Raw genomic sequence first — 24,724 nt, 5'->3', positions numbered from 1 at the left:
CCCAGGCCCGGAGGATCCCTGTGGTCTGAACCGCGCACGAGTGAGTAAGCCTCTCCTGGGAATGGGAAGCTGCAGTGGCCACAGGTAGGAGTAGGGTGTTACCATTTGTAGAGTCTCTTACAGATTTATGTTTTTGCTGTGTGCGTGAGAAATCTGGGAGTGTCCACTTACCTAAGTTTCTCCTTTCTTTTTTTCTTTAGTCTTGAATTCTTGAGTTAGTTCCCACAGCAGAGCAGATGGTTTTTTCTTTGAAGTCGTTATTTTGGCTTTAGGGGTCCCTAAGTAGCTCCGAAGACCAAAGATGTAATGAGGAATTGGGTCAGCAATGGGAGTCCTTCCTGCCACTGCTATCTGGCATATAGCATCCTAAAGATGATCTGATTTGCAAACCTGAGGTTCTTCAGTTCTGTGCTATTCACAGAAGCATTATTCCTGGCTCCAGTATGGCAAGTAGTAGGTTGGTTCAGAGTACCATAAGTGAGGATTAGGGCAAGAGCTGTCAGGGCCCAACCTGGAGGGTTCAAGGTCAGCCTAGAACAAGACGAAATGTTGGAGGTCTAAACACTTGGTTGTAAAGCCATATCTGGGCCACCTGTTAAACTGAAATCCTGCAAGAGGGTCACTGCAGCCCTGGGAAGGACAGCCTCATGTAAAGGAAACTTCTAGAATCTACCACTGGTTCTGAAGATGGCAATGAAAGGACCGCTCTTAGACTGACCCTAAAAGAAGGGACAGGATGGGGCGGGGTCCTTTCCTTCTCTCTGGCCTCTGGTATCACATTTGCCGTAACCTTGCATATGTGTAATAACACTTGCTTTTTCTTTCTCTTTGTGTTTACCTTTTATTTTACGTTTTTCTGTAGATGAGCTTTTGTGTATATAGCATTCTGGGTGTTGTGAAACGAACTTGCTGGCCCACTGACCTAGAAGAGGCCAAAGCTGGGGGATTCGTGGTGGGTTATACGCCCAGTGGAAATCCAATCTTCCGTAACCCCTGCACGGAACAGATTCTGAAACTTCTTGACAATTTGCTTGCCCTTATAAGGTGAGTTGGAATAATGGTTTTTCTGTTTTATTTTTTTTACCTTAAGCATCTCAAAAGCGTGATCTGTTTATATTTCTTCAGATCACGGTGGTTAGTAAATGAGGGATTAGTTCTTGTTTCTTTCTTGACTGGGGTCTCTAAAAATAACACAAGCCCTCACTTACATGTCTTGCGTTCCAAGGGAACACATGGCAGCCGATCCCAAAATGGCTTTTCTCACTTGAAGCCTCTTTTCTATGTTCCTCTCCTACTTCCTTACACTTATCCCTGCCTTTTACTTTAGGTTTTATTTGTCCAAATTTTTGCCACTAAAGTAGCTGTTCATTGGGAGCTTTCTTGGTGGTGCTTCCGAGTGGTATTCAAATGAGCTCATCTGAATAACGACTCTGCCCTCAAATGGACCAAACATGCAGTGGCTGATCATGCCCAAGGAAGGCAGGGCGCATGTTCCACCTTAGTTTCCTAGGTCTTAAATTCTCAAAGCTGAGTCCTCAGACCAGCAGCATCAGCAGTCATCTAAGAGCTTGTTTGAGATGCAGAATCGGGACCCCACCCCAGACATATTAAGTCCGAATCTGCATTTTAACAAGATCTCTGGCTAGTTTAAGCTTACATTAAAAGTTCAGAGTCCTTGTTACAAATCACATGAGCTAATGCATTCAAGTGGACGTAGGCCAAGCCTAGGCTTGTTGGTTACCTGAAGTATGTTTGATGATTCAGGGACACGCTACAGAGAAAAGTAGGCAGTGGCTAGCATTCAGTTCTCACTGGCCAAAGCGCAGTTCGATTCTTTTTTATTTCATTTAATTTTTTTTAAGGATTTTATTCATTTATTTTGAGAGAGTGAGAGAGAGAGCACACAAGCAGGAGGAGGGACAGAAAGAAAGGCAGACACAGCCTCTGTGTGGAGCAGGGAGCCCAGTGCGGGGCAAAGGCAGACACTTAACTGACTGAGCCACCCAGGCGACCCTCGGTTCTTTTTTATGTCTCAGAGTATATCTGAGTTAACAGGTTAGAGCTCTGTTCCAGTGGTTTTGGCCTCTTACCCAGGGTGGAAGAGCAGCACCTCAACTGGGCGCACCAAATTACTCATGTCCCCGGGACACTGTACTAGCAGCAGACTCCCTAGACCATAAGCTTAAGAATCAGAGGGTTTAAGTTAAGCTTGACCAAATTGGAGAGCTGGAGTGTCTGAAAGTGGTCATTAGGGATCTGTCTGTGGAAATAGGCCTTATTTTGTTCTGATTTCAAAAGGAAAAAAGACATTTCAGTAAAGAAGTATAGCTTTCGTATTGAGAGGGTAGTAAAATATTTAGTCAAGAAAAGGTTTGCTTCCATATTGATGTTTTGAAAACCGAAAGGTTCTTCTGTAGCTTAGAGAAGTGAAAGTGATGGAGTCAGGTAGCAACATCCTCATCAACTGGGTCTTTCTGGCTTGTGGCCAGAGTCCATGTGGTGGGAACCCAGACCTGGAAAGAAGGTTTATTCTTGTTTGGGAGAGACCACAAAAGTAGTATGATTGTCATCTTGATTCTTTTCGAAGGATTCAGTGTTTCTGGAAAACCCCAAAGTCAATCAGAAGATATTTTGAGAAATTTGACTCTTTGAGTAAAGTGCATCTGGAGCTATTAGGGTTTTGTCTTGTTTTTGTAGTAACTTATATCTTGAAGTATACTGTAAGGGCACAAATAGATCTAAGGTAAGGAAAGGACAGGAATTAAGAGGGCTTGTAGCTGAATTTTCACAAAGCAGACACATCCCTGCGATCAGCACCCAGACAACAAACAACCTTAGCAAACACCTCTTTTCAAGTCATAACCTGCCCCTCAGGGGTAACCACCATTCTGACCTTTCAACATTTTGCCCAGTTTTCTGAGTTTTGATAAATGGAGTCAGGAGCGTGTATCTTCGGGTCTGGCTTCTCCTGCTCAGCAGTGTTTGGGAGAGTCTGAGCTATTGCGTGGAGTTGTGGTTGGTTCATTCGCATTGCTGGCATGGCAGTCTGTTGTATAATTACCCTGTCACTTATTTATTCATTTAGAATTGGTGGACTTTTCGGTAGTTTCCAGCATTTTGCTGTTACAAATAGTGCAGTCGTGCTGCTGTTAGCATTCTTGTGAATGTCTTCTGGGGTATACGTCATTTCTGTTGGGTTGGAATAGAATCCTGTACGTAAGAGGAAAATTCCTGGTTCATAAGGTATGCATATTTTCCGTTCTCTAGGTAGAACCAAAGAGTTCCCTAAAGTGGTGTAGTATTTTACATTCCCACCAGTTGGGTATTGGAGCTGTGAGTTTTAACTCCTTGTCGATAGTCTGATAACACAAGCCATCTGTGGCTGGCTATCAAGCACTTGAAATGTGACTAGTCTGAATTGAGATAAGTTATAAAATACACACCAGATTTTGAAAACATAGTACAAAAAAGGAATATAAAATATCTTTTTAAAATATCTTAATAATTTTTTATATTGATGTTGAAATGATGTGGAGGTTTTTTTGGGTTTTTTGTTTTTGGTGCTTTGGGTAAATAGAATTAATCTGACCTGCTTCTTTTTGCTTTTTTAATTTGGCTGGCTAGAAAATTTTATTTTATTTATTTATTTGTTTTTTAAAAGATTTTATTAATTGAGAGGGAGAGAGAGAGCGCGCGCAAGCACGTGCACAGGAGCAGGGGGAGGGGCAAAGGGAGAAGCAGACTTCCTGCTGAGCAGGGAGTCTGATGTAGGACTTGATCCCAGGACCCGGAGCTCATGAAGGCAGACACTGAAGGCAGACGCTTAACCTACTGAGCCACCCAGGAGCCCCTGGCTAGAAAATTTTAATTGGCTTATGTGGCTTACATTATATTTCTGTTGGATAATGTTGTTCCTGATTGGTCAGATGGAGGACAGATGTGGGGAGCAGAACTCGGGTTCTTGGGATACCTGGGTGGCTCAGTCGTTAAGTGTCTGCCTTGCCTTCGGCTCAGGGCTTGATCCCGGCGTTCTGGAATCGAGCTCCGCATCAGGTTCCTCCTCTGGGAGCCTGCTTCTTCCTCTCCCACTCCCCCTGCTTGTGTTCCCTCTCTCTCTGGCTGTCTCTCCCTCTCTCTGTCAAATAAATAAATAAAAATCTTAAAAAAAAAAAAAGAAAAGAACTCGGGTTCTCAAAAGGTGCATTGTCTGTTTAGAATGATAACAGCTTTTCTGTTAACTTGAGGTTTGTTACCTTGTATCTATATGTTCTCTATATATTTTATTAAAATCTTTATATGTGTGAACTGTTGTTTAGCGTAGTGATTATAATCTTAGCCGATGATACTGAGAATATTTCACATAGGTTCAGATCATACAAAACTTAAAACTTTTATTACCTGGTTGTCTTTTTCTTTGCCAAGCAATAACTAGTTTTCTCTTAATGTGGAAGCCCAGAATCCTGGCTTCCAAGTGTGTCAGGAAAGGTGATATTTCAGGAACCTAAACATTTCTAGGGGGTGTAGATGTCCCTGCTATACGAGCACCTGACTGGAAATCAGAGATACCGAAGCAAAATATACTGAGTCCTCCTGCCACTGCTTGTGAGTTAGACATACAGCCCCCAGGATACCACCGTCTTCCTGAGCAGGAGAAGGGGAGACCATAAGGAATACAAGATTCTGTTGTAGTGTTGGGGATGTTTGACAACGGATGCATTGGTAATCTCTGTTTTTTAAATTATATCTTGAGGTCACAGTCACACTTAATTAAAGGATTAAAAAAGAAAAAGATAGCTTGTCTGTTCCCTGTCAGACTTAAGACTGAATTTCTTCCCAGGAAGAACTGATTTTATCAGCGATCACTTCATAGTATTAGCCATCTTCCCAAACCACCAATACAGACTTAAATTAGAAACTAAAAAGATGGCAAATCACAGTTTTCAAAGTAAGTAACACCTTTTACCAATTCTTGGGCTCCACACAGAAGTAGGTAAAGGCGAAGGCAGAGTTTCGGACGGCCTCGCAGAACAGGAGCACACTGAATCCAGCGGCGTGGTGAAGCGCTTATACGCCATGACGAGTGGGATTTCCCCCGGGGTTGTAAGAGTAGTTCAGCATACGAAAATAAACGATGTAATACTCCTCCATATTCATAGAACAAAGGAAAAAACCCACATGATCATCTTAATTGACACAGAAAAGGCATTTGACAAAATCTAAATTTCACACCCTTTGACGATGAGTGGAAGAGAACTTGCTCAACATGATAAATGATTCTTATGAAAACTCCGTAGCTTATATCCTACTCTGGTGAAAGATGGAGAGCTTTCCTCCTATCATCAGGAACATGACAGGGATGCCCCCTTCCACTGCTGTTCGACATATTCAGCCATAAGAAGGAATGAAGTATTGTTAACGTGCTATAACGTAGGAGAAGCTCAAAACCATTATGCTAAGGGCAAGATGCCAGACACACAAGGCCGCATGTTGTATGACTCCACTTAGTGAGATATCCAGAGTAGATGAATCCATAGAGAGAGTAAATTGGTGGCTGCCAGGGGCTGGGGGAAGGGAGAAATGGAGATTAACCGCTACTACTTAACTGTTCCTACTTAATGGTTATGGGGAGGGGGGTGCAGAGGGTGTGACCTGCCCTTGGCCCCTATCATTCCTTGCTCTGAAACTTCCCTGAAGTTTCACATATTAAAAGTTGAGGGGCGCCTGGGTGGCTTAGTCAATTAATCATCTGCCTTCAGCTCAGGTCATGATCCCAAGGTCCTGGGATCAAGTCCCAAGGCGGGCTCCCTGCTCAGCGGGGAGTCAGCTGCTCCCTCTCCCCCAGCTTGTGTGCTTGCATGTGTGCACGCACACTCTCTCTTTCTCTGTCTCTCTCAAATAAATCTTTTGTTTTTTTAAAAGTTGAGCTGCTGGTTGCACAACATCATGACATCTTAAACAGTGCTGGATTGTATATACTTTTGTTTTAAGATTATTTATTTGAGATTTTCTCAAATCTCAGCCATTTTCTAAGGTTGCTTTATTTTATTTTATTTTTATTTTTTTTAAAGATTTTATTTATTCAACAGAGATAGAGACAGCCAGCGAGAGAGGGAACACAAGCAGGGGGAGTGGGAGAGGAAGAAGCAGGCTCATAGCGGACGAGCCTGATGTGGGGCTCGATCCCATAACGTCGGGATCACGCCCTGAGCCGAAGGCAGACGCTTAACCGCTGTGCCACCCAGGCGCCCCTCTAAGGTGGCTTTATTTTAATACCAAAACTAGACTTAACATTTCTTCAGTAAACATCAGTTCTTAATGTAAAGCATTCTTTTAAGAACCACATGAAATCATTGCTCTGAAAACCCTTTGTAAGCCATAGGGTGGCAAGCAGGTCTTTGATGTCCGCATTAAATAACTTTCAGGAGCATTGAGAAGGGAGCAGTTAACTCTGATGGAGAGAATGGAGGGTCAGGTAACAATGGAGTTGAAGCCTGAAGGTTTAATGGGCAATTGAGGCAAAGAAGAGGAAAGGTGAGGGGAACAGCATGAGCAAAGGTGAGCAAGAGGATGGCACACTTAGAAACAAGGCGGCTGGTACGCACATGTGCACAGTGGGGTCATAGCCCTCCTCCTGTATCAAGGCAGGGCTAGAGAAGACTGCGTCCTAAGCTGTGGCCATGTGGTCATTCTTTAATTTATCGGAGTTTCCTGAGCCTGAGTGTGGCCTAGAGTCACTAAGCCGTGGGCATGGACACACAGTAATAGCATTGTTGAATTGCTGCTTGATGCACTGTGCTCCCAAGGCTGTGCTCATTTCCTGGAAGGGGGACTAACATAGAAGACTCTCCTTTTTTTTTTTCTTTTTAAGATTTTATTTTTAAGTAATTCATATCCGATGTGGGGCTCGAACTTACAACCTCGAGATCAAGAGTCATAGGCACTACCGACTGAGCCCACCAGGCACCCCCAGAAAAGTGTCCATCTCAAAATCAGTGGCAACCACATGAGCTGCAGCTACTCAAGAAAGTAACAACCTTACTTGAGTTTCCTTTTTCTCACCTGTTACATGGGGAGAATACAACTCACCAACCCCAGAAGATTGTTGTGAATGAGAGAAAACTTGGAGGGGTGCCTCAACAAGGCGTTGGTTCGTACCACATCCTCATGTTAGCAAACGCTTTATGTGGTAACAGAACATTCCAAAGCACTAGAACCCAGGTCAGGGAACTTAACACAGCCTTTTGGAATCTCAGTGGGCTGGGGGGAGGGCAGAGGAAGAGGGGGAGAGAGAGAATCTTTTTTTTTTTTTAATTACTCTATTCATTATTTGACAGAGCACAGGTAGGCAGAGCAGCAGGCAGAGGGAGATCAGGCTCGCTGGTGAGCAGAGAGCTGGACACGTGACTTCATCCCAGGACCCTGGGATCATGGCCTGAGCAGAAGGCAGACCCTTAACCAACTGAGCCACCCAGGTGCCAAGATGGAGAGAGAGAGAGAATCTTAAAGACCCTGAGATCATGACCTAAGCCAAAATTAAGAGTCAGATACCTAACCAACGGAACCACCCAGGCGCTCCTAAACAAAGACTTTTTTTTTTAAAGGTTTTATTTATTAGAGCAAGAACACAAGTGGGGGGAGGGGCAGAAGGAGAGAGAGAGGCTCCCTGCTCGGGAGCCCAATCCAGGGCTCAATCCCAGGACCCTGGGATCATGACCTGAGCCTCAAGGCAGGCACTTAACCAACTGAGCCATCCAGGCGCCCCTGGACAAAGACTTTAAAACAGCGGTCTTTAAAGATGCTCAAAGAACTAAAGGAAGGTACGGAGAAAGTCAAGAAACCAATGTTAACAAAATGGAAATATCAATAAAGGAATAGAAAACCTAAAAGGAAACCAAAAAGAAATTCTTTAGCTGAAAAGTATAATAACTGAAATGAAAAATTCACTACAGGGATTCAAAGGCAGATTTCCACAGCAGAAGAGAGAAAGAGAAAGTTCCTGGCTGCCTCAGTCAGAGGAGCATGTGATTCTTGATCTTGGGGTTGTGAGTTCAAGCCCCCCATTGGGTATAGAGATTACTAAAAATAAATTAGTTTTTTAAAAAGTCAAGATGGGACAGTGGAAATTAATGAGGCTGAGGAACAGGCAAAAAAAGATGGAAGAGAAGGTAACACAGCCTAAGGCATACGTGGTCACTATCAAGCAGACGCTAATAAGAGTTGTGGGAGTGCACTGTTGTGGGAATATAAAATGGGACAGCTGCTGCAGAAAACAGTTGGACAGTTCCTCAAAAACCTAAACATAAAAATACGTGATCCAGCAGTTCCAGTTCTGGGTTCTCAAAAGAATTGAAAGGGCCTCAGAGAGTTATTTCTACACTCAAGTTCATAGCAACATTATTCATACTAGCTAAAACGTGGAAGCAGGGGCGCCTGGCTGGCTCAGTCAGTAGAGCATACGACTCTTGATCTCGGGGTTGTAAATTTGAGCCATACATTGGGTGTAGAGATTACTTAAAAATAAAATCTTAAAAAAAAAAGTGGAAGCAACCCAAGTGTCCATCGATGGACGAACATATTTACATACAGTAGAATATCTTTCAGCCTTTAAAAGGAAGAAAATTCTTCAATATGCCACACCATGGATGAACCTTGAGGACATTGTGCTATGTGATGTCAGCCGGTCACCGAAGGAGAGATCCTGTATGATTCTCCTTACACAAGATGCTGAATATGGTCAGAATCCGAAAGTTAGGAAGTATGGTGGTTGCCAGGAGCTGGGGGAGTGAGGAATGGGAAGATACTGTTTAATACATACAGAGTTTCAGTTTAATAAAACAAAAAATAGGGGGGTGGGTAGTGGTGATGGTTGCGCAACAGTCTTGAGTGTATTTAGTACCACTGAACTGTACACTTAAAAGTGATAAATTCTATGTTGCATGTATTTTACCACAATGGAAAAAACGGGGGGCATAAAGTCCTTTGGAAATATCGGTATAAGCGGGTCAGGCCACAAACCAGAAGACATTTGCAGCACGTAAGTTACAAAACACCAGTATCCAGCAATTCTGCGTGTTTCCACCATAGAGTAACTCACACATGCACACGAGAACTCTGCAGAAAAGCTCACTGCTAGGAGAGGAGACAGACTTATTAGCCCTCAGGGAGCTGGGGAGATAAACTAGAATTAATTAAGTGGCGTCCTAAAAGTTGAAATGGTTGTACTGAGCGTATATGGTTAGATTTAAAAAACAGTGTTGAATATTTTTTTAATTTCAATAAGCGTGGTCTAAAGTGATCTGTTGCAGCGTGCATCTTAAATACTTAACCTTTCTGGTGTCTCTTATATTTTCTAACTCTATGTTTGAAATGTTTTATAATTAACTTTTAAAATCAAAATAGGTAGTTCTGCTCTCTGACTATAGATTGTTCGGTGGTGCCATTGTCATGGGCAAAAGAGGGGCTGACAGCTGTGGATGGCAGGTAGCTCAGGTCCCTAGTCATTGCTCCTTAGTCCTACACAGCCAGCGACAGCTCAGGTAAGGCATTTTGGTCTTCTGTTGGGAGCTGTGACTGTTCTTCCAGGAGGCAGAAGCCAGTGTCAGAGCATCATAGGGTCCAGGCTCTTAGAATGAAGACCAGACATCTGAAAGTGGGGGCATTTCATTCCCTGCTCTGTTCCTGTCTGTGAAAGCACAGTGCCTCTGACCTTTCCTCCTGTCTCACCGGCAGTCTGCAAACTGGGAGTGCCCAGGCATTGTCTCAGGTTTAAAAGAATTTCCCTTTTGGGGCGCCTGCGTGGCTCAGTCAGTTGAGCCTCAGGTCACGATCTTCCGGTCACGATCCTCAGGGTCGTGGGATCGAGCCCTTCATTGGGTCATGATCCTCAGGGTCGTGGGATCGAGCCCTCCATTGGGTCATGATCCTCAGGGTCGTGGGATCGAGCCCTTCGTTGGGCCCTGCACTGGGTGTGGAGTCTGCTTGGGATTCTCTGTCTCCATGTCCCTCTGCCCCTCGCCCCACTCTCGTGCATGGCGTGTGCAGGCTCTCTCTCCCTCTCTTTAAGTCATTTTTTGTTGTTTTTTTTTTTAAAGAATTTCCCTGTCTGGCTTTAGATTGTGATACTATCAGCCGTCTCAGGATTTGCTTCCCATCTTGATTGCATTTAGGTGTCGAATACTATATCGCCTAATAGTTTATTCCCGTGTCCGGGGAAGCATTTAGAAATTTGTACCTTATTTTCTTTCCCCCGCGGGGAGTAGTGTTGACCGGAAGATCCATCTGTGTGGATATGTAGTATCACTGAATTACAGGGTGAAACCCATTCTTTCTTTCTGCAGCAGACTAGGAAAAGCTCACATAGCGTCCTTGTTTCTTACAGAACTCACAATACTTTATATGCACCAGAAATGCTGGCCAAGATGTCAGAGCCTTTCACAAAGGCTCTGGATATGCTTGAAGCGGAGAAATCTGCGATTTTAGGTAGGAAATCTAACCTTTTCCTCGAAGTTTACCTTACCTCCAGTGGACTCCAGCAGCTTCCGCATGCCCGTGTCATCGTCCCCTCCTCCTCGCCCAGCACCCCGTCAGCCGCCCGTTTTTCTGCGGAGTTCCTGCAGGGTCTCTAGGACAAGTGCACGTACTTGATTGTCTTGGGTCTTCAGAGGCAGTTGCTCCCCTCTGCCACCTTCCTCTGCACCACGTTAACCCCTCCAGGTAGAGGTGTGTGCCAGAGCCTTTTGATTATAAATAAACCACGGTTTTTTGACTGAAGAATATTAGCAAACTTTCCTGGTTTCACATATGAAAGAAAACCATTAAGTCAGTTAAGCTCTTAAATAAATAAATCTTAAAAGCAGTTAAGCTCAAATAGCTTTAATTAACAAACATATATATGTGTATATATATATTTATGTATTCCAAAATTTTAAAGGGATAGATTCTAAACCATGTTTCCCAGTTGTTACCTTGATTCAAATGTTGCTTTAACTCATTTATCCCATTAACAAATAACTACGCAGTTGTGTGATATGTGCTGGGAAGGGAAGTGGCCATGTGTTTATTGGGAAACCTCACCCATGTTGGAGAGGAGTCAGAAGACTGCCCCCTAGTGGAGACAGTCTGAAGGATAAGTAGGAGGGAGCTCCTCAGGTTGGGAGCAAGAAAAGGTGTTGAGCCTTCTGGGCAAACAGAATGGCAGGTGCAGGATGCTGCGGCATGCAGGGAAGAGCTCGGTATATCCGGGGAGTAGAGGGGTGACTCACGCGGCTGGAAAACAGAGCGAGACAGTGGTTAGAAGTTAGAGCCAGAGACATCCAGAGTTGTCTAAACCTTGTGCCCATCTCTGGAGCTTTATGCTGGCTCACCATCACAGTGCCCGCAGGATCTCTTCGTTCCCAGCCATAGCCTCTGCCTGGACCTGGCTGTGATTAAGCAGGCCAGTGAGCACTCCTCACCTCTGACATTCATGAAAAGAAGGGTGTCAGTTGGCCTTTCCGGAGCTCATGTCTGTCTGACTCGGCCTACATGGTCCTGGGCCTTTTCCTTTATCATCACTGCATTAAAGTTCCCCATTACAGAAAATAATAACAATAGAACTTCCGAGAAATGTCTTGGAATTACTGTAAAAAGTAGGTGTTGCTTTACCACCCGTTCCCGCTCCCCCTCCCCCACCCAGTCATTCAGTTATTCAAATTAAGCTGGGGTTCCCGCTATAGAAAGAGATGGTCGCCCAAAACGTACTAGAATGGGCAAACAGTTCCCTCTGTCAGCTTCCAGCCATGAGCAGGACTTGAAATAAAAACTGCCTCTGATGAGAAATCTGGATCTTTTGGCTCTTACAGATCTCTTACACTGTGATAAGCGGGTTTCATTACGATCTGCTTTACATGTTGGGCTTCTGCATAAAATGTTGCTTGAAAAAGAAGTTCCACAGCTTAAAAAGGCGGGGGGGGGAGCATCCCCGGTGCTTTATGGAGAGACCATTTTGGTGTAAGAGTCCCATCTGGAGAAACCCAGGCAGAACGTCGGAGCGCCCATGTCTCGTCTGAAGCCCTGGGCACGAAGTGGCTTCCCCCTTTCCCTACCAAAACTGCTGTAGCAGTCACCTCGAGGGGCGCTCTTAGCACCTCCCTCTGGTAGAAGACACGGCCAGCACTTGTCGCTGCCGCCCCCAAACCACATCTGCCTGCCGTCGGGTGTTGGCAGCAGAATCGCGTGTCCCTGACCCATCTTCCCCTGTAGGCTTACCTCAGCCCCTCTTGGAACTGAACGACTCTCCTGTCTACAAAACGGTCTTGGAAAGAATGCAGCGTTTCTTCTGCACCCTCTATGAAAACTGGTAAGGAACCAATGCTGTTCCTCCCTATTCTCTTTTTAGACCCGCATAATATAAGAGTGCCGTGGATAGGCCTTCTGATGTAGAATTCTAGTGTACAGGTAAGAGGAGGCAAAAATTTGGCAGGAAACCAGTGATTCTGGTGTCACACCGAAATGAATTGGCTGGCTTTCTTGCATTTGCTTTTTTATGATTGTCCTGTGTGTCTCGGTCCTAACCATGGCTTGAGATTTTATGCCTAACTTGTCTGCTTCCATGTCATAAAATGCTGAGACCCCAGTATAAGATACAGTGAGCGGGGCTGCATTTTCTCAGAGCCCTCACTAAGCTGCTTTGAATGGGACTCTGGAGGCCGCTAGCCAGACTTTGTCTTCGGGTCCTGGTTGTAGGATGGGGAGGTGACTGGCCCTCCCGTAGCCCACCACACTCAGACATTGTCCTCACTGAAGGCCGCTGTTGATCTTAGGTGCCAACATCTGTCTTTAAAAAGATGCTAAATGTACTATCAAGTTCCCTTAAAGGTGGGTGGGGAGTGTGTTCCTCATTAAGCCGAAGTCCTCTTACAAACCAACTGCAGTTGCTTTTCTAGCTGAGAAGTCTTAGCGTGGGCTGGAAATTCCTGGGGCGTTCGGGGCCGGCAGTGACCGATGTGGGATTTGCCACTGGCCGTGATTTTCCCTTACAGTTTCCACATCCTCGGGAAGGCAGGTCCTTCCATGCAGCAGGACTTCTACAGCGTGGAGCACCTTGCTACGCAGCTCCTCAGCTCAGCCTTCGTCAACCTGAACAACATTCCCGACTACCGACTCAGACCCATGCTTCATATCCTTTCCAAAGTCCCTGGAGAACCCAGAGGGCCGCAAGATCGGAGACGGAAGCGGCTGTCAGACGCAGAGGAGGCGGAGCTGGGCAGTGTCGGGTAGCAGCGTGTGACAGCCGCATTAAGCGGACCAGAAGATGGTTGTCAATGGCAGGAAAAACGGGGGTGGGGGGTCTTGAAAGTGTTCTCCTTACGGGTAAATCTTGACCGTCCCACTTCTTGGAAATAGGAAAGATAAAGGTGTTTGGGTTTTTTGTTTTTTTTAATCTCTTTTCTGTGTCCTGTCAGGTGCTTCCTCATACTTCATTCTCATTTTTTTTTTTTTATGTTTTTGAGAGTAACTTTCTTCCCTGAAGTTACAAGGAGAGTGGTAAAGGGGGAGTGTTCCTCCTCTTTTTTTTCCTTCTGGGCAAATAAGTGCCTGTAATGTGCAGCCTAGTACCCATTCCTCAATAGCCCGGGGCTTTTGGAAAAGAGCTTGAAAATTTTTGCCTTTTTTTTAAAAGATTTTATTTCTTTGAGAGAGAGCGCAGGTGGAGGGAAGGAGCAGAGTGAGAGGGAGAAGCAGGCTCCCTGGGATCATGACCTGAGCCTGAGCCGAGGGGAGATGCTTCACCGACTGAGCCACCCAGGAGCCCCAGATTTTGGCCTGTTAACACAGAATGTCCTCGGCATCTTGCAGGTGCTTTGGGGGTTGACTCTGCCCATGGGGATATCCTGCTGCATGGCAGGAGAGCGGTGCCTTAGAATGAGAGGGGTCTGTGCTCCTGTGCTAAAACTTCTTAACCTGCCGCGCCATGGGTCTTTGTGAAGCCTCTGGTGCTCTTCTGTCCCCCGGAGCACTACGGAGCCCTGGTGTCTCCAATCCTTGGACCTCTTTTCACCTACCTCCACATGGTAAGAGATTGGTCAGAAAGGGGAGCAAAGAGGACCCTTAGGCAGGTTGGCCTCTCATGAGTCTTGCAAGTCAGGGGTTCCTGAAAGCGCTGTCTCCTGGCCCTGCCCGGAGGGCCATGCGGCAGTCCCATGCCAGCAGGCTTTGCTTGCTGCCGTGGATGGAGCACCCCCCTCCCCCAAGAACTAACCTGACTCAGTTGCCCATGAAGCCCTGCAGACTCCAGTTCTGCTCCTGACCTCCTGTTAACTGAGGAGAGGTGGTCAAGGGAGTGCCTCCCCTGGGTCTTTCCCTGACTGGGATCAAGCAGGAGGACCAGCTGGGTGGACAACGGTGTCCAGAGAGACCTCGGAATTCGACAGTATCGTTGATTCTTTCCAAGCATAGGGAACCCTGTCCTTGTCATGGGTGCGGGAAAAGTTCTAGAAACCACATCTGGTGGTTTAACCTTGTGGGGTCTCTGAAGGCTCTGTCATTGAGATCTGGACTCATCCTCAGCTAATTCTGATCATGAAGTGTTCCAGCCTCCTCCCCACTATTAGCATTATTTCCCTTTTGTTTTCCCAGAGGCTTTCCCAGAAATGGCAAGTCATCAACCAGCGGAGCCTGCTGTGGTAAGGAGCATCTCTTCTCTTGGTGGAAGCGCTGCCGTTCAGGGCTGGAAAGCAGCAGGTTGTGGTCGTTCTCAGCCTGGATGCTAGATTGCTTGTCTGTGACCGTTGGGCATACTCTGGCCAAGCCTTCATGGGCGGTATCTTCAGCTGCCTGAGGAGGGTGCCGAGACATCCTACCCACTTTGGGTTTTGAACCAGTACCTCTGTAGCCACCTGGATATAGTCCAGTAATAAGGTCTGCCTCGGTGGGTCATTGCTGTCCCGTTCCCAACATGTGTGTGGAATGTAGACCAAAGGAAGCCGGGAGAAGGAAGTGAGCACAGAGGGTCTGGTTAGGGTCACTCTTTTCCTTGTCCTTCCCTCTTTGGCACTCTCATGGAACTTGCCCCTGCTTCTCTGCAGTGGGGAAGATGACACCGCAGATGACAACCCAGAGTCTCAAGAGATGTTAGAGGAACAGCTGGTGAGGATGTTAACCCGAGAAGTCATGGACCTGATCAGTAAGTGGCCTGTGGGACGCAGGGGTAGTAGAGAAGATTTTGTCTGGAAAAAGAACTGGTCGCTCCCCCAATCCCATTAAGGCATGTTTACAGCACTACCGACAGATCGATTAAGAAATAATGAACTAGATAGAAACCAGGTAGTCCTTAAATCAACTTAAGGACAGTCTGTGAATTGTAAACTGTATTATATTTGTAAGACCAGAATATCAGGAATGGTCTAAAATAGGAGAAATTTAGATTAATGGTAGGAGTAACGTCTTAGTTTTGTCAAAATAGGGAAGATTTTTAAAACTTGGACCTGAAGGTGGCTAATTTTCTTTTTTCTTTTTTGGTCGTTTCATTTGTTTGAGATCCATAGTAGACCAAGGATGTATCAGCCATTCTCTCCTGGTCACTTACTCTCAGAAAATTCTGTCATTTCCCTCTAGTTTAATGGAACTTAAAGGGGGACCAGAGCAGTCTGGTCAGCCACCTCCTCTGTTTCTGCTGGTGAAGGTGGTTTTGTGCCTGGACAGTGCCCCACCTTCCCCCATCTTCATCTGCCCAGAAGACTGTTCGGGATTTATTGGCCAGAGGTGGCTGTTGTCTGGTGGCAGAAAACCCAGTAACCCCACTTTCTTGCTTTAGCGGTGTGCTGTGTTTCAAAGAAAAGTGCTGACCACGGTACTGCTCCCCCTACAGATGGAGACGGTAAGTGAGCCTGCTGTGTGGCCCTCCGGAGGTCTGCCCTTAGACTCCTAAATCTTTTTTCCTTTTTTCAAGATTTTATTTATTTGACAGAGACACAGTGAGAGAGGGAACACAAGCAGAGGGAGTGGGAGAGGGAGAAGCAGCCTCCCTGCTGAGCAGGGAGCCCGATGTGGGGCTCGATCCCAGGACCCTGGGATCATGACCTGAGCTGAAGGAGATGCTTAACAACTGAGCCATCCAGGCGCCCCTAGACTCCTAAATCTTGTCCCTTCTGTAGCCAGGTCAGTTCGTGCAGAAACGGTTTCCCCGGCAGTCTGCGCTGGCGGAGATGCCCACCTTGCTTTTCTCTTGGCTGCCTCTCTTGCTGTGTTCCTCCAGCGTACTCTCACCAGACAGCCTTTGCCCTTGCTGTTTCCTCGACTAGAATAATGTTTCTCCCAACTATATCCGTGGCGTGTCCCCTTGCCTCATGCACATGTCACCTCTGAAAGGTCTTCCATAACCAACTTAGAAAACCTAGCCACCCCAGCCAGCCATTCCATGTTCTTCCTTTGTTTTGCTTTTCTTCGTAGCACTTAACACTGCCTGACTTTATTTTACTTCATGTGTTACCTGTCTCCCTCACTGGGATGTGAACTCCCAGCAGGGAAGGCACTTGCCTTTTCCTGTTACATCCCCAGGAACGAAGTCAGGGCCTGCTACAGTGGGGTCTTCAAATACTTCAACCACAAAAGATCCTCAGTGTTTGCAGCTTTTTAAGTAACTGTTGAGAGAAGGTCTTATTTCCCACTGTTTTTCAAACTGCAGCCAGATGCATCTCTAGACCTGCCATGGGCAGGGGTCTGCACCCTCTCAGGCAGCTGGGGGGCTGTCCCAGGACTGCTGATCCACCAGTCAGCCTGGGGTACTCCTGTTTCCCTTTCTCGCTGGCTTGCTCTTCTCTGTTCTGAAAGGATGGAGCCTAACATTCTGCTCTCTGCTTACAGATGAAGAGATGATGGCCACAGAGGTGGCCCCCTCCACCATGACGGAGCTTACAGACCTGGGCAGATGTCTGATGAATCATGAGGTAGGTGCAGGGGGCAGGGCAGGTTTTTCTGCTTTCCTGGTATGGCACCGGCTTCCACTTTTCTCAACCTATGATGCCAGCAGAGAATTCTTCTGGGTAATGCCGCTTTATGTGGGTTAAGTTCCTGGTTCCTAGAGACCTCAGAAAACAGTGGGAGAGGTCAAGGTGTCTCCCATGCCAGCATGGGCAAAGGCTTTCAGAAAAACACGGGCACATTGTGGTGTTTAGTGCCTCCCCCCACTCCCCGGGCCAGAACTTGGTCTCTTTACACATAGGTTTTCTCTTCTGTATGGGTTGTTTTTTCTTCTTTTTGACTGCCTGATACACAGAGGAAATAAGCTCGTCTTCAGTAGCTGCTTTTATCATGCTCCTGTTTACCTATGAGAACTCCAGCTCCTCGTGCATAGGCCTACTCAGAAAATTGTGTTTATTTTCTTATTGTAATCCTTCATCCTTTCCTGCTAGGATGTTTGTACGGCGCTATTAATTACAGCCTTCAATTCCCTTGCCTGGAAGGATACCCTGTCCTGCCAGAGGACGACCACCCAGCTCTGCTGGCCTCTGCTCAAACAAGTATGGTTATTCACCCCTTCTCCTCACCCCTTATGAGAGGCTGGGGTCATGAGGATTGAATCGGTTGGAAGAATCGGGTTGCTGGGGCTCTCCGAGGGTACCCCTTTGGCCCTAAGCACAGCTGTGTCTCCAGGTGCTGTCAGGGACACTGCTTGCAGATGCCGTCACGTGGCTTTTCACCAGCGTGCTGAAGGGCTTACAGACGCACGGGCAGCACGATGGCTGCATGGCTTCTCTGGTGCACCTGGCCTTCCAGATCTACGAGGCGCTGGTGAGTCAGACAGCGCGGAGGCAGGGTGCGCTGCAGCTTCAGCCCTCGGGGCCTGCTCCCCGGAGGTTGGGCCGTCACAGAAGTAGGCAGCTGCCAGCTTGCTGTTGCCGCCCCGAGACGTGGGTGTGGCGGGGTACGGGGCAGGTGGCAGGGCCCAGACTTCACCATCGCGTGGTTTTATATATGCCCACTCCACAGCGTCCCAGGTACCTGGAGATAAGAGCTGTGATGGAGCAGATCCCGGACATACAGAAGGACTCTCTGGACCAGTTTGACTGCAAGCTGTTGAACCCCTCTCTGCAGAAAGTGGCTGACAAGCGCCGCAAGGACCAGTTCAAACGCCTCATTGCCGGCTGCATCGGGGTAGGTCACACGCCTCCCCAATCTCCCAACCGGCTTGACCCACCCTTGTGGTCTTAGACCATGTGTCTGTGCAGACCAGAGACCAGCTAGAGTCTTGATCTTTCAAACAACCCACTCGCTGCTCGGGGCCAGCATCAATTCTTCTCATTTGTTTTCTACAGAAACCCTTGGGAGAGCAGTTCCGAAAAGAAGTTCACATTAAGAATCTTCCCTCACTTTTCAAAAAAACAAAGCCAATGCTGGAGACGGAGGTGCTGGACAACGAGGAGGGTGGCCTGGCCACCATCTTTGAACCCTGAATCAAACTTTTGGGCATTCTTCCTCGGCCTTTATTGTCATCTCTTCTTCCCCTTCGTAGCTGATCTCTAGGCCCCTCTCCACTGCCACCTCACTTTGCACCACTGTCAGCCTGGAGAGAGATCGAGGTCTGGAGCTGGAGAGAGGGGGCCCGATGCAGGGCAGGGCAGAAGTAACGATACCTAAGGTATCGGGAAAGGGAGTTTGTGCTCACACCATTCTGTCTAGATCTCCCAGCTGTCTCCCATTCTACTTGGAGTTTCAACTTTCCAAGAAAGAAAAGCTAGAGCAGACTGGCCCTACTCCCCAAGCCCTCCTGCCCCCATGTAGCCATACACCTGTGTAGAGCGGTAACTCGGGGTGCTAACACACAGCACTGCAGCTAGCCAGGCTTGCACAGGGGCTCGGTCCACACTGCTTGCACCAGAGTTCCTCCTGGGCCACTGCAAGTCCCACAGAGCCCCCTTAACAGCTGGGCTGGCAGAGAACCTTCCCTGTCCCCCAGGGGCATGTCTGGGCCAGGTACTAAGTGCTGAACTGAATGTGACCAGTTCCCTCTGTGTTTTGAGCAAGAATCTGGTCACCTGATGGGATCCCCGGTACAGGCTGCCGCCAAGCTCTGGACACCATGTTGAGGGTTGTACCATCAGGGACCAGGGCTGGGCCAGGGTCTGGAGTGCTTTCTGACATCCCCTTAGAGCTCACACGTATTCCATGCACAGTCCCTCAGCGTGGTTTCTGCAGCCCAGGATCCACTCAGGCATAAGAGCCACAATACCCTATCTGGTGTCATGTGATGCCGTTGGCATCAGAGGATAATGCAGACCAGCTAGGCTGTGTCTGTGACGAGCAGCTAGCAAAGCTGCTGGTCTCTTCTCAGACTAGTTGGGTCCAGGTGCCTTCAAAAATCTCATGGTCTTTCAGGTCCCTGGTCACTTCTCTCCTGGACCATTTCCAAAAGAACAGAACATATGCCTTCCTGTCACAACCTGTGTTGTGAGGCTCCACTTTGTCCTAAAGGTCACTCGTTTGGCCCTGTAAGCAGAGAAGACATGAATGCAGGACCCTAGCCTTGAGTCACTGCTGGCCATAGACAGCCTTAATCCATACAGAAACCATACAGAGTGTCTGCGTTCCGTGGGAGGCCGCCTGTCACCCGTGCAGCCACTGACACGAGAGTTGCGGTGAGGACTAAGCGCCACGCCTGGGCTCCAGCTGCAGCTGCAAGCTGGTGGCACCCGGCCAAGGTTGGAGAGGCGGACCTGGGGAAACAGGACTTGGGGGTCCTGTGGAGCAGCTTCTGTGGCACAGATGTGCCCCATGCCCTCTTCCTGAGTGGTGCTTTGGGCTGCTTCCCATCGACAGTGAAGGCCATCTCAGCAGGTTTCCAGCAAACTCGGTGGCTGCCTGCTCCTCTGTGGTTGGGCTTGGAGGGCATAGCTGTATTTATTGTGCTGTAATATTTTTAACATCCTGTGACTTCATGCTAGAAGTTTTCTATTGTTTATAGAACCTTTTGTAGAAACATTAACTCCAAAGCACATCTGCATGTCAGTAAAGATCTCGGTTTCATACAGAAAGGGCCCCATCTGCCTTTTTCAAACCAGTGACGTCTAGTGTCACTGCTCACGAGCGTCCTGCCAAGGGGATGGGACGGGTAGAGCTGTGATTGATGGACCAGCTTTCTCGGACATTATGCCAGCCAGAAAAAGAGTTCTATTCCTGAGAGACCTAAACCAGGCAGCCAGCCTGTACCACCCTCCCAGTGTTCTCTATGGCTGCGGGCCGGACTCTGAGAAACTGTCCAAAGGGAACTACTGCTGTTCCTTGTGTGACTTTTTTAAGATCTTATTTTTAAATAATTTCTACACCCAATGTGGGGCTTGAGTTTACAATCCTGAGATCAAAAGTCACCTGCTCCTAAGCCGGAGCCAGCCAGGCCCCCACTGTGTGTGACACTTGATAGCAGTGTGAGTTAATGGCTGCGGACCACCCTTTTTCCTCAGAGACATCCTGTGATAATCTAGGAAATGGTAAGGGGCACAGTATTTTGGGGTGGTCTGGTTGAGCCCCCAGAAACCACCTCAATTTGGCATTTCTCTTAAGGCTTCAGAGGGACTTGGCCCTGACCTCCACTGACACCTGAACCCTGTGTTCCCAAGGGCTAAATAATGCCAAACCTCTTCTGAGGTGAGGCCCCCTATTTTGGGGCTAAAACTCAGGAAGTAATTTCTGACAAAGGAATTTTTATTTGGTTGTGGATTTATTTACATGAAGGCCTCACAATGGCACAAGGTCACGTTTTGTGGCACATTCAACAAAACGTATTGACTGAAAATAAGGATAGAATTGTCCCAGAAAACCCAGGACCTCCAGTCACACTGGACTCTGTAGCAGTCCTGTGAGGGCAGGTCAGGACCCAAAATCCTGCGCTTGGCTCAGGAGCATAAGCAGCCCAGCCATGCCAAGAAGTCCGGGGCAAACCTCAGTCCATCGGAACTGCGTCTAGTTCATCCAGGAACCGCCGGCACTTCCCCATCAGTACCTTGATGGCTTCACTCACTAGCACGTCTGGGGGCAACACCCCTGTTGACTCGACAGAGACTGGGAAGCAAAGAGACCCCTGAGCCCGGGGGTGGGCTTGCACCAGCTCCCATACTACGACGTCACTGTCCCTGCCAGCTTCCAACCGAGACTCCAAGGAAGCTGCGGCACCAAGCACTCCCGCCCTGCCCTCTGCTCCCCAGCCCGACACTCACAGATGTAGTGATCGCGAACCCGAGCAAGTCGTACGACCTTCTTTAGCTTCTCGTTCCGGAACACTTCCCTGCTGAAGGTATCTAGCCGGGGATTGGCAACTCTGGCCACCTTTTTACCTGATGAAAACAAACCATGTTCTAAATACACGAGCCCCGAGCTTTTCTTTCTGCTACCTTCACAGAAAATATACTTTAGGCCCCGACCTGAATGCGTGGCATCCCAATCGTCCTACCTTGGACTTCCTGCACTTCAATGACCCCAGGTGAGAAGCACCGGCTCAGCTCCTCCGCTGCCTCCCCTTCCACGGGCTCAAGCAGGGTGATGTCTGGCAGGAGCCTGTAACTGGCTGTTGCCACAGGTGAAAACTTGGCATGGTCTTTGCCTGGAGGGAAGACCGAAATCAGAGCCTGTGGGGAAACCTTCACGTTACAAGCCCCTAACAGCAGAGGCCCACTGGCTTTCTGGCTGTCAGGACCTCTCGGCCGAGCTCCTTAGTCACACCTTGCCCCACGGTGATCACACTACCCTCCAGCCCCAGGCAGCCCACAGGGTTCTCACCAATGCCCTTGACACAGTGCATGAGTAGGTCAATCTCCTGGCCAGGCCGCAGCTGGGCAATGAGGATATCATCGTGCACCGGCCTGATAGCGCCCTCTGGGAAGAGGTCAGCCTGATTCCCCAGGGGCACCCATGTCATGTGCCTGGTGTAGACTGGAGAAAGCAGCACATCAGGAAAACCCCAGTCCTTAAAACCAGCGTCAGCAAGAGGTGGGCCTTCTTGCTTCCCCTACCACTACTCACCTTTGTGGTTCACATAGAGTTCGTTGGGGTCGGAGGAATCTTTAGCGGCATGGGGGTTCCGCGTGCACCTGACCTGAAGCCGGAACTGCAGAGTATCTATCTCTGTGCCTTCTTCATCTCCTGAACAAAAGACGGCAGTGGCAGTTCTTAAAGAACAACTGAACATTCGGGGGCCGGGCACTATACTGCGGGCATTAATCTACATTTGTCATTTACTCCTCTGGACAAATCTCAGAAGGCCAAGGGCAAGTGTCCACACAAATCCCAACAACGGATGTCCCAAAACATTAGTAATTTGCTTACGGTCATACAGTAGTCAATCCAGGATTTGAACAGAGGCAGTATGACTCTAGAATCAACTTCTCAGAAGAGAGCTGTTCCCACTTTGCCACAATTTCATTTTCTCAAACACTGACCTTGGTTCCGATACTCAAAAAGACGGGGATCAGCATGAATGGGAATGAGCCCCAAGCGATGAGCAAGGATCTCATCCTGAACAATGGATGTGTTGTTGTACACCAGGACCTTTTCCACAGCCATGGTTGGCACCTGCCAAAAAAAACCCAGAATCTTTCACCTACAGAGATCCTACAGACTCCCCACTTACTCCCACCTCCTGGCATAGGGAGGACCTCCTCCTAGGAGAATGCTTGATGAAAAGTTTATGAGGAATGAGCAGGAGGAACGCTCAGTAAAACTGCAAGAACACTAAAGGAAAGGGGCAACTTGAGAATTCTCCAAGTAAGGTGACGGCACAGTTTCCCACGCCAACTCCGCCCTTGCCACTATGCCCACTGATAAATACCTCAGCTAATAAAATGCGTCGAAAAGCATTGGCGATGGCTGCATCAATTCCCACCATGTCGAACTCCAATGAGTTTTCATCCAGGTGCACCACATCCACACGGAAATTCTGCAGGGACAGGAAACGCACTAAATGAAGCCTGCTCTCTGTGGAGTCAATACCCTCCTTCTGGATATTCCCCGCCCAACCCCAGTGTTCTCGCTCACCCAAGAACCTCCCTTTGGCCATATGTTCCTCACAGATGTTCCTTTCTCCCCCAGTCCTTCATTAGTTTCTTGAAAAATTTCCCTGTTTTTACCCTCTATTCATGTAAAACCCTCTGTAATATGGCCTCCAGCCAGACCATCCACAGAGACTACTCTACTAGAGAACAGGCTTCCATACTGCTTCATCTGGTTGACACTACTCAATCCTTACCTTCCTAGACTCCTCTGTTGCGTTCAGCATTGACAGAATCCCTCCATCTTCAAACTCTGCCTTGGTTTTAAGCACCAATCTTCTGGTTCTCTTCCTCCCCCTGAATCCTTCTAAATTCACTATCTTCTACCCACTCCATAAACGTTACTATTTCCCAGGTTTTTGTCTCTCTCCAAAGTGACCTCGATCACACCCGTGCTTTTAACAATTATAAATACTAAAAGCTTCCAAATTTATCTCACTTCTGATCTCATTTCAAACACACGTTCTACTAGCCTGCTAGATTTCTCCACATACAGGAAACTTAATGCAGCATCATTCCCCTTCCCCAGACCTATTTCTCATCAGTAAATGGCACCACCGTCCATTAAAGCAGTTCCTCAAGCTAGGCCATTTTACACTCCCTTCTCACAGCTGACATCAAAGCAATCACCAAATTTGCCTTCTATCTCCCCTTTGCTCTATTTCGCTGATTATAATCTTAGTTCTTGCCTTCAACCTCCGCTCCTCTATGCCATCCTGTCACAAATCTGACTGCCCTATTTGATCTTTGATTCATTCTCTCCCAAGCCATTAAGGCTGCAAATCAGGTCACATCTGCTTCACAGCTCTTCCAAAGCTCCCTATCACCTACAGTGTCTAAGATGCACTTCGATCTTGCCTACGGCTCATGCTAGCACTTTACATTCTAACAATAATAAACTGCTTGGACATTCCCAGAACAGTTCACAAAGCCTTTATAATTTAGCTTCTAGTCTTAGTTACCCCTCACCCTTCCCTGTTCTCAGATTTTACTCATCGTTCAGGGCTCAATTCAGATGTCATCTCCCTCAGGAAGTAAATCTTCCATACCCCTGCCCCGCTTTCCATTCGAGAGTAAGTGCCTCTGTGGGATCACCCCACCCGATTGTCCTCATCGCTACCAACCACCTTTACCACTTACACTGAAATCATTTATGCGCGCTTTCCAACAAGATTAAACAGCTTGTTCGTCGAACAGAGCAGAAACCGTGTACACGGAGCTCCTAACACGTTGCTCAATAAACGATTTATGAACCGAGCGAACCCCAAGGGCTGCTTCCAAGACACAGGCTGCTCAAATCACAAGGTCCGTTCCTAATACCCTCTCGAGCGGCACCCACCTTCTCGAAGCGGTCTTGGTCCCAGGCATCATCATAGCCCGCATAATTACCGGGAAAGTCTGTGGTATGAACCTAGAGCAAAAAGAGACGAGTCTGTCTGCGAAGGGGCAGGCAGGGAAAGTCCGCCCCAACTCCGATCCCAACTCATCCCTGTTCCACTCTCTTTTCTCTTCCCGAGCTCAAGGCCACAGGCTTACATTGCGAACCCCAAACTCCCCTAGAACCACGCGAGTCCGCATCTCTTGCACCGCCTGGGCTGCCGCCATCTTCAACCCCTCCACGTGACTAAGGCAGCAAACTGGCGCGTGCGTCCCAGCCGCCCTCCTCCGTCTCCGCGGCAACGCACCGCCTCCCGGATTCTTAAATATCG

General features: G+C 47.8%; 2 protein-coding genes and 1 long non-coding RNA gene across 4 annotated transcripts in view; 1 reads left to right on the top strand and 2 right to left on the bottom strand.

The window, feature by feature from the left end:
• The window catches only part of XPO5 (exportin 5), a 44,342-nt gene extending 24,338 nt beyond the window's left edge, over nt 1-20,004 (top strand). The window contains 14 exon segments of the mRNA XM_040643526.1: nt 1-40; nt 863-1,044; nt 10,379-10,479; nt 12,241-12,337; nt 13,020-13,156; nt 13,954-14,051; nt 14,617-14,663; nt 15,066-15,163; nt 15,794-15,856; nt 16,843-16,925; nt 17,391-17,498; nt 17,632-17,769; nt 17,968-18,132; nt 18,294-20,004. The exon segment at nt 1-40 is cut by the window's left edge and continues 48 nt beyond it. Of these exon segments, the coding sequence (XP_040499460.1) occupies nt 1-40; nt 863-1,044; nt 10,379-10,479; nt 12,241-12,337; nt 13,020-13,156; nt 13,954-14,051; nt 14,617-14,663; nt 15,066-15,163; nt 15,794-15,856; nt 16,843-16,925; nt 17,391-17,498; nt 17,632-17,769; nt 17,968-18,132; nt 18,294-18,431 (1,495 nt within the window). The 3' untranslated portion in view covers nt 18,432-20,004.
• Nucleotides 1,801-5,783, bottom strand: LOC121105709. Its single transcript, XR_005838335.1, has 2 exons — nt 4,964-5,783; nt 1,801-3,210 (listed from the first exon to the last, which is right to left on the bottom strand). It is a non-coding gene; the product is annotated as an uncharacterized LOC121105709 (long non-coding RNA).
• On the bottom strand, nt 10,857-24,680 carry POLR1C (RNA polymerase I and III subunit C). Of its 2 annotated transcripts, none has more exons than XM_040643525.1 (9): nt 24,552-24,680; nt 24,355-24,426; nt 22,796-22,903; nt 22,407-22,539; nt 21,991-22,110; nt 21,748-21,900; nt 21,422-21,571; nt 21,189-21,305; nt 10,857-11,265 (listed from the first exon to the last, which is right to left on the bottom strand). In XM_040643525.1, the coding sequence occupies exons 1-9, from the start codon at nt 24,618-24,620 to the stop codon at nt 11,258-11,260; spliced, it is 930 nt and encodes a 309-aa protein (XP_040499459.1). In that variant the 5' UTR covers nt 24,621-24,680; the 3' UTR covers nt 10,857-11,257. The 2 variants fall into 2 exon arrangements, with proteins under 2 accessions (XP_040499459.1, XP_008690096.1); XM_008691874.2 differs by lacking the exon at nt 10,857-11,265 and adding an exon at nt 20,680-21,033.
• Between the last annotated feature and the right edge of the window lie 44 nt (nt 24,681-24,724).

This window comes from Ursus maritimus, unplaced genomic scaffold (assembly GCF_017311325.1).
Source record: "Ursus maritimus isolate PB19 unplaced genomic scaffold, ASM1731132v1 scaffold_29, whole genome shotgun sequence".
Classification (NCBI taxonomy): domain Eukaryota; kingdom Metazoa; phylum Chordata; class Mammalia; order Carnivora; family Ursidae; genus Ursus; species Ursus maritimus.
The sequence above is the reverse complement of the archived record's forward strand: the minus strand, read 5'-3'. Positions and strand labels throughout refer to the sequence as shown.

Excerpts from the sequence above, each read along its gene's own strand:
- POLR1C (XM_008691874.2), bottom strand. The coding sequence starts at position 24,620 with ATGGCGGCAGCCCAGGCGGTGCAAGAGATGCGGACTCGCGTGGTTCTA. Across the intron at positions 21,572-21,747 it reads GCACTGTGTCAAGGGCATTG|GCAAAGACCATGCCAAGTTT; the intron begins GTGAGAACCCTG and ends TCTTCCCTCCAG. Across the intron at positions 21,306-21,421 it reads TGAAGTGCAGGAAGTCCAAG|GTAAAAAGGTGGCCAGAGTT; the intron begins GTAGGACGATTG and ends TGTTTTCATCAG.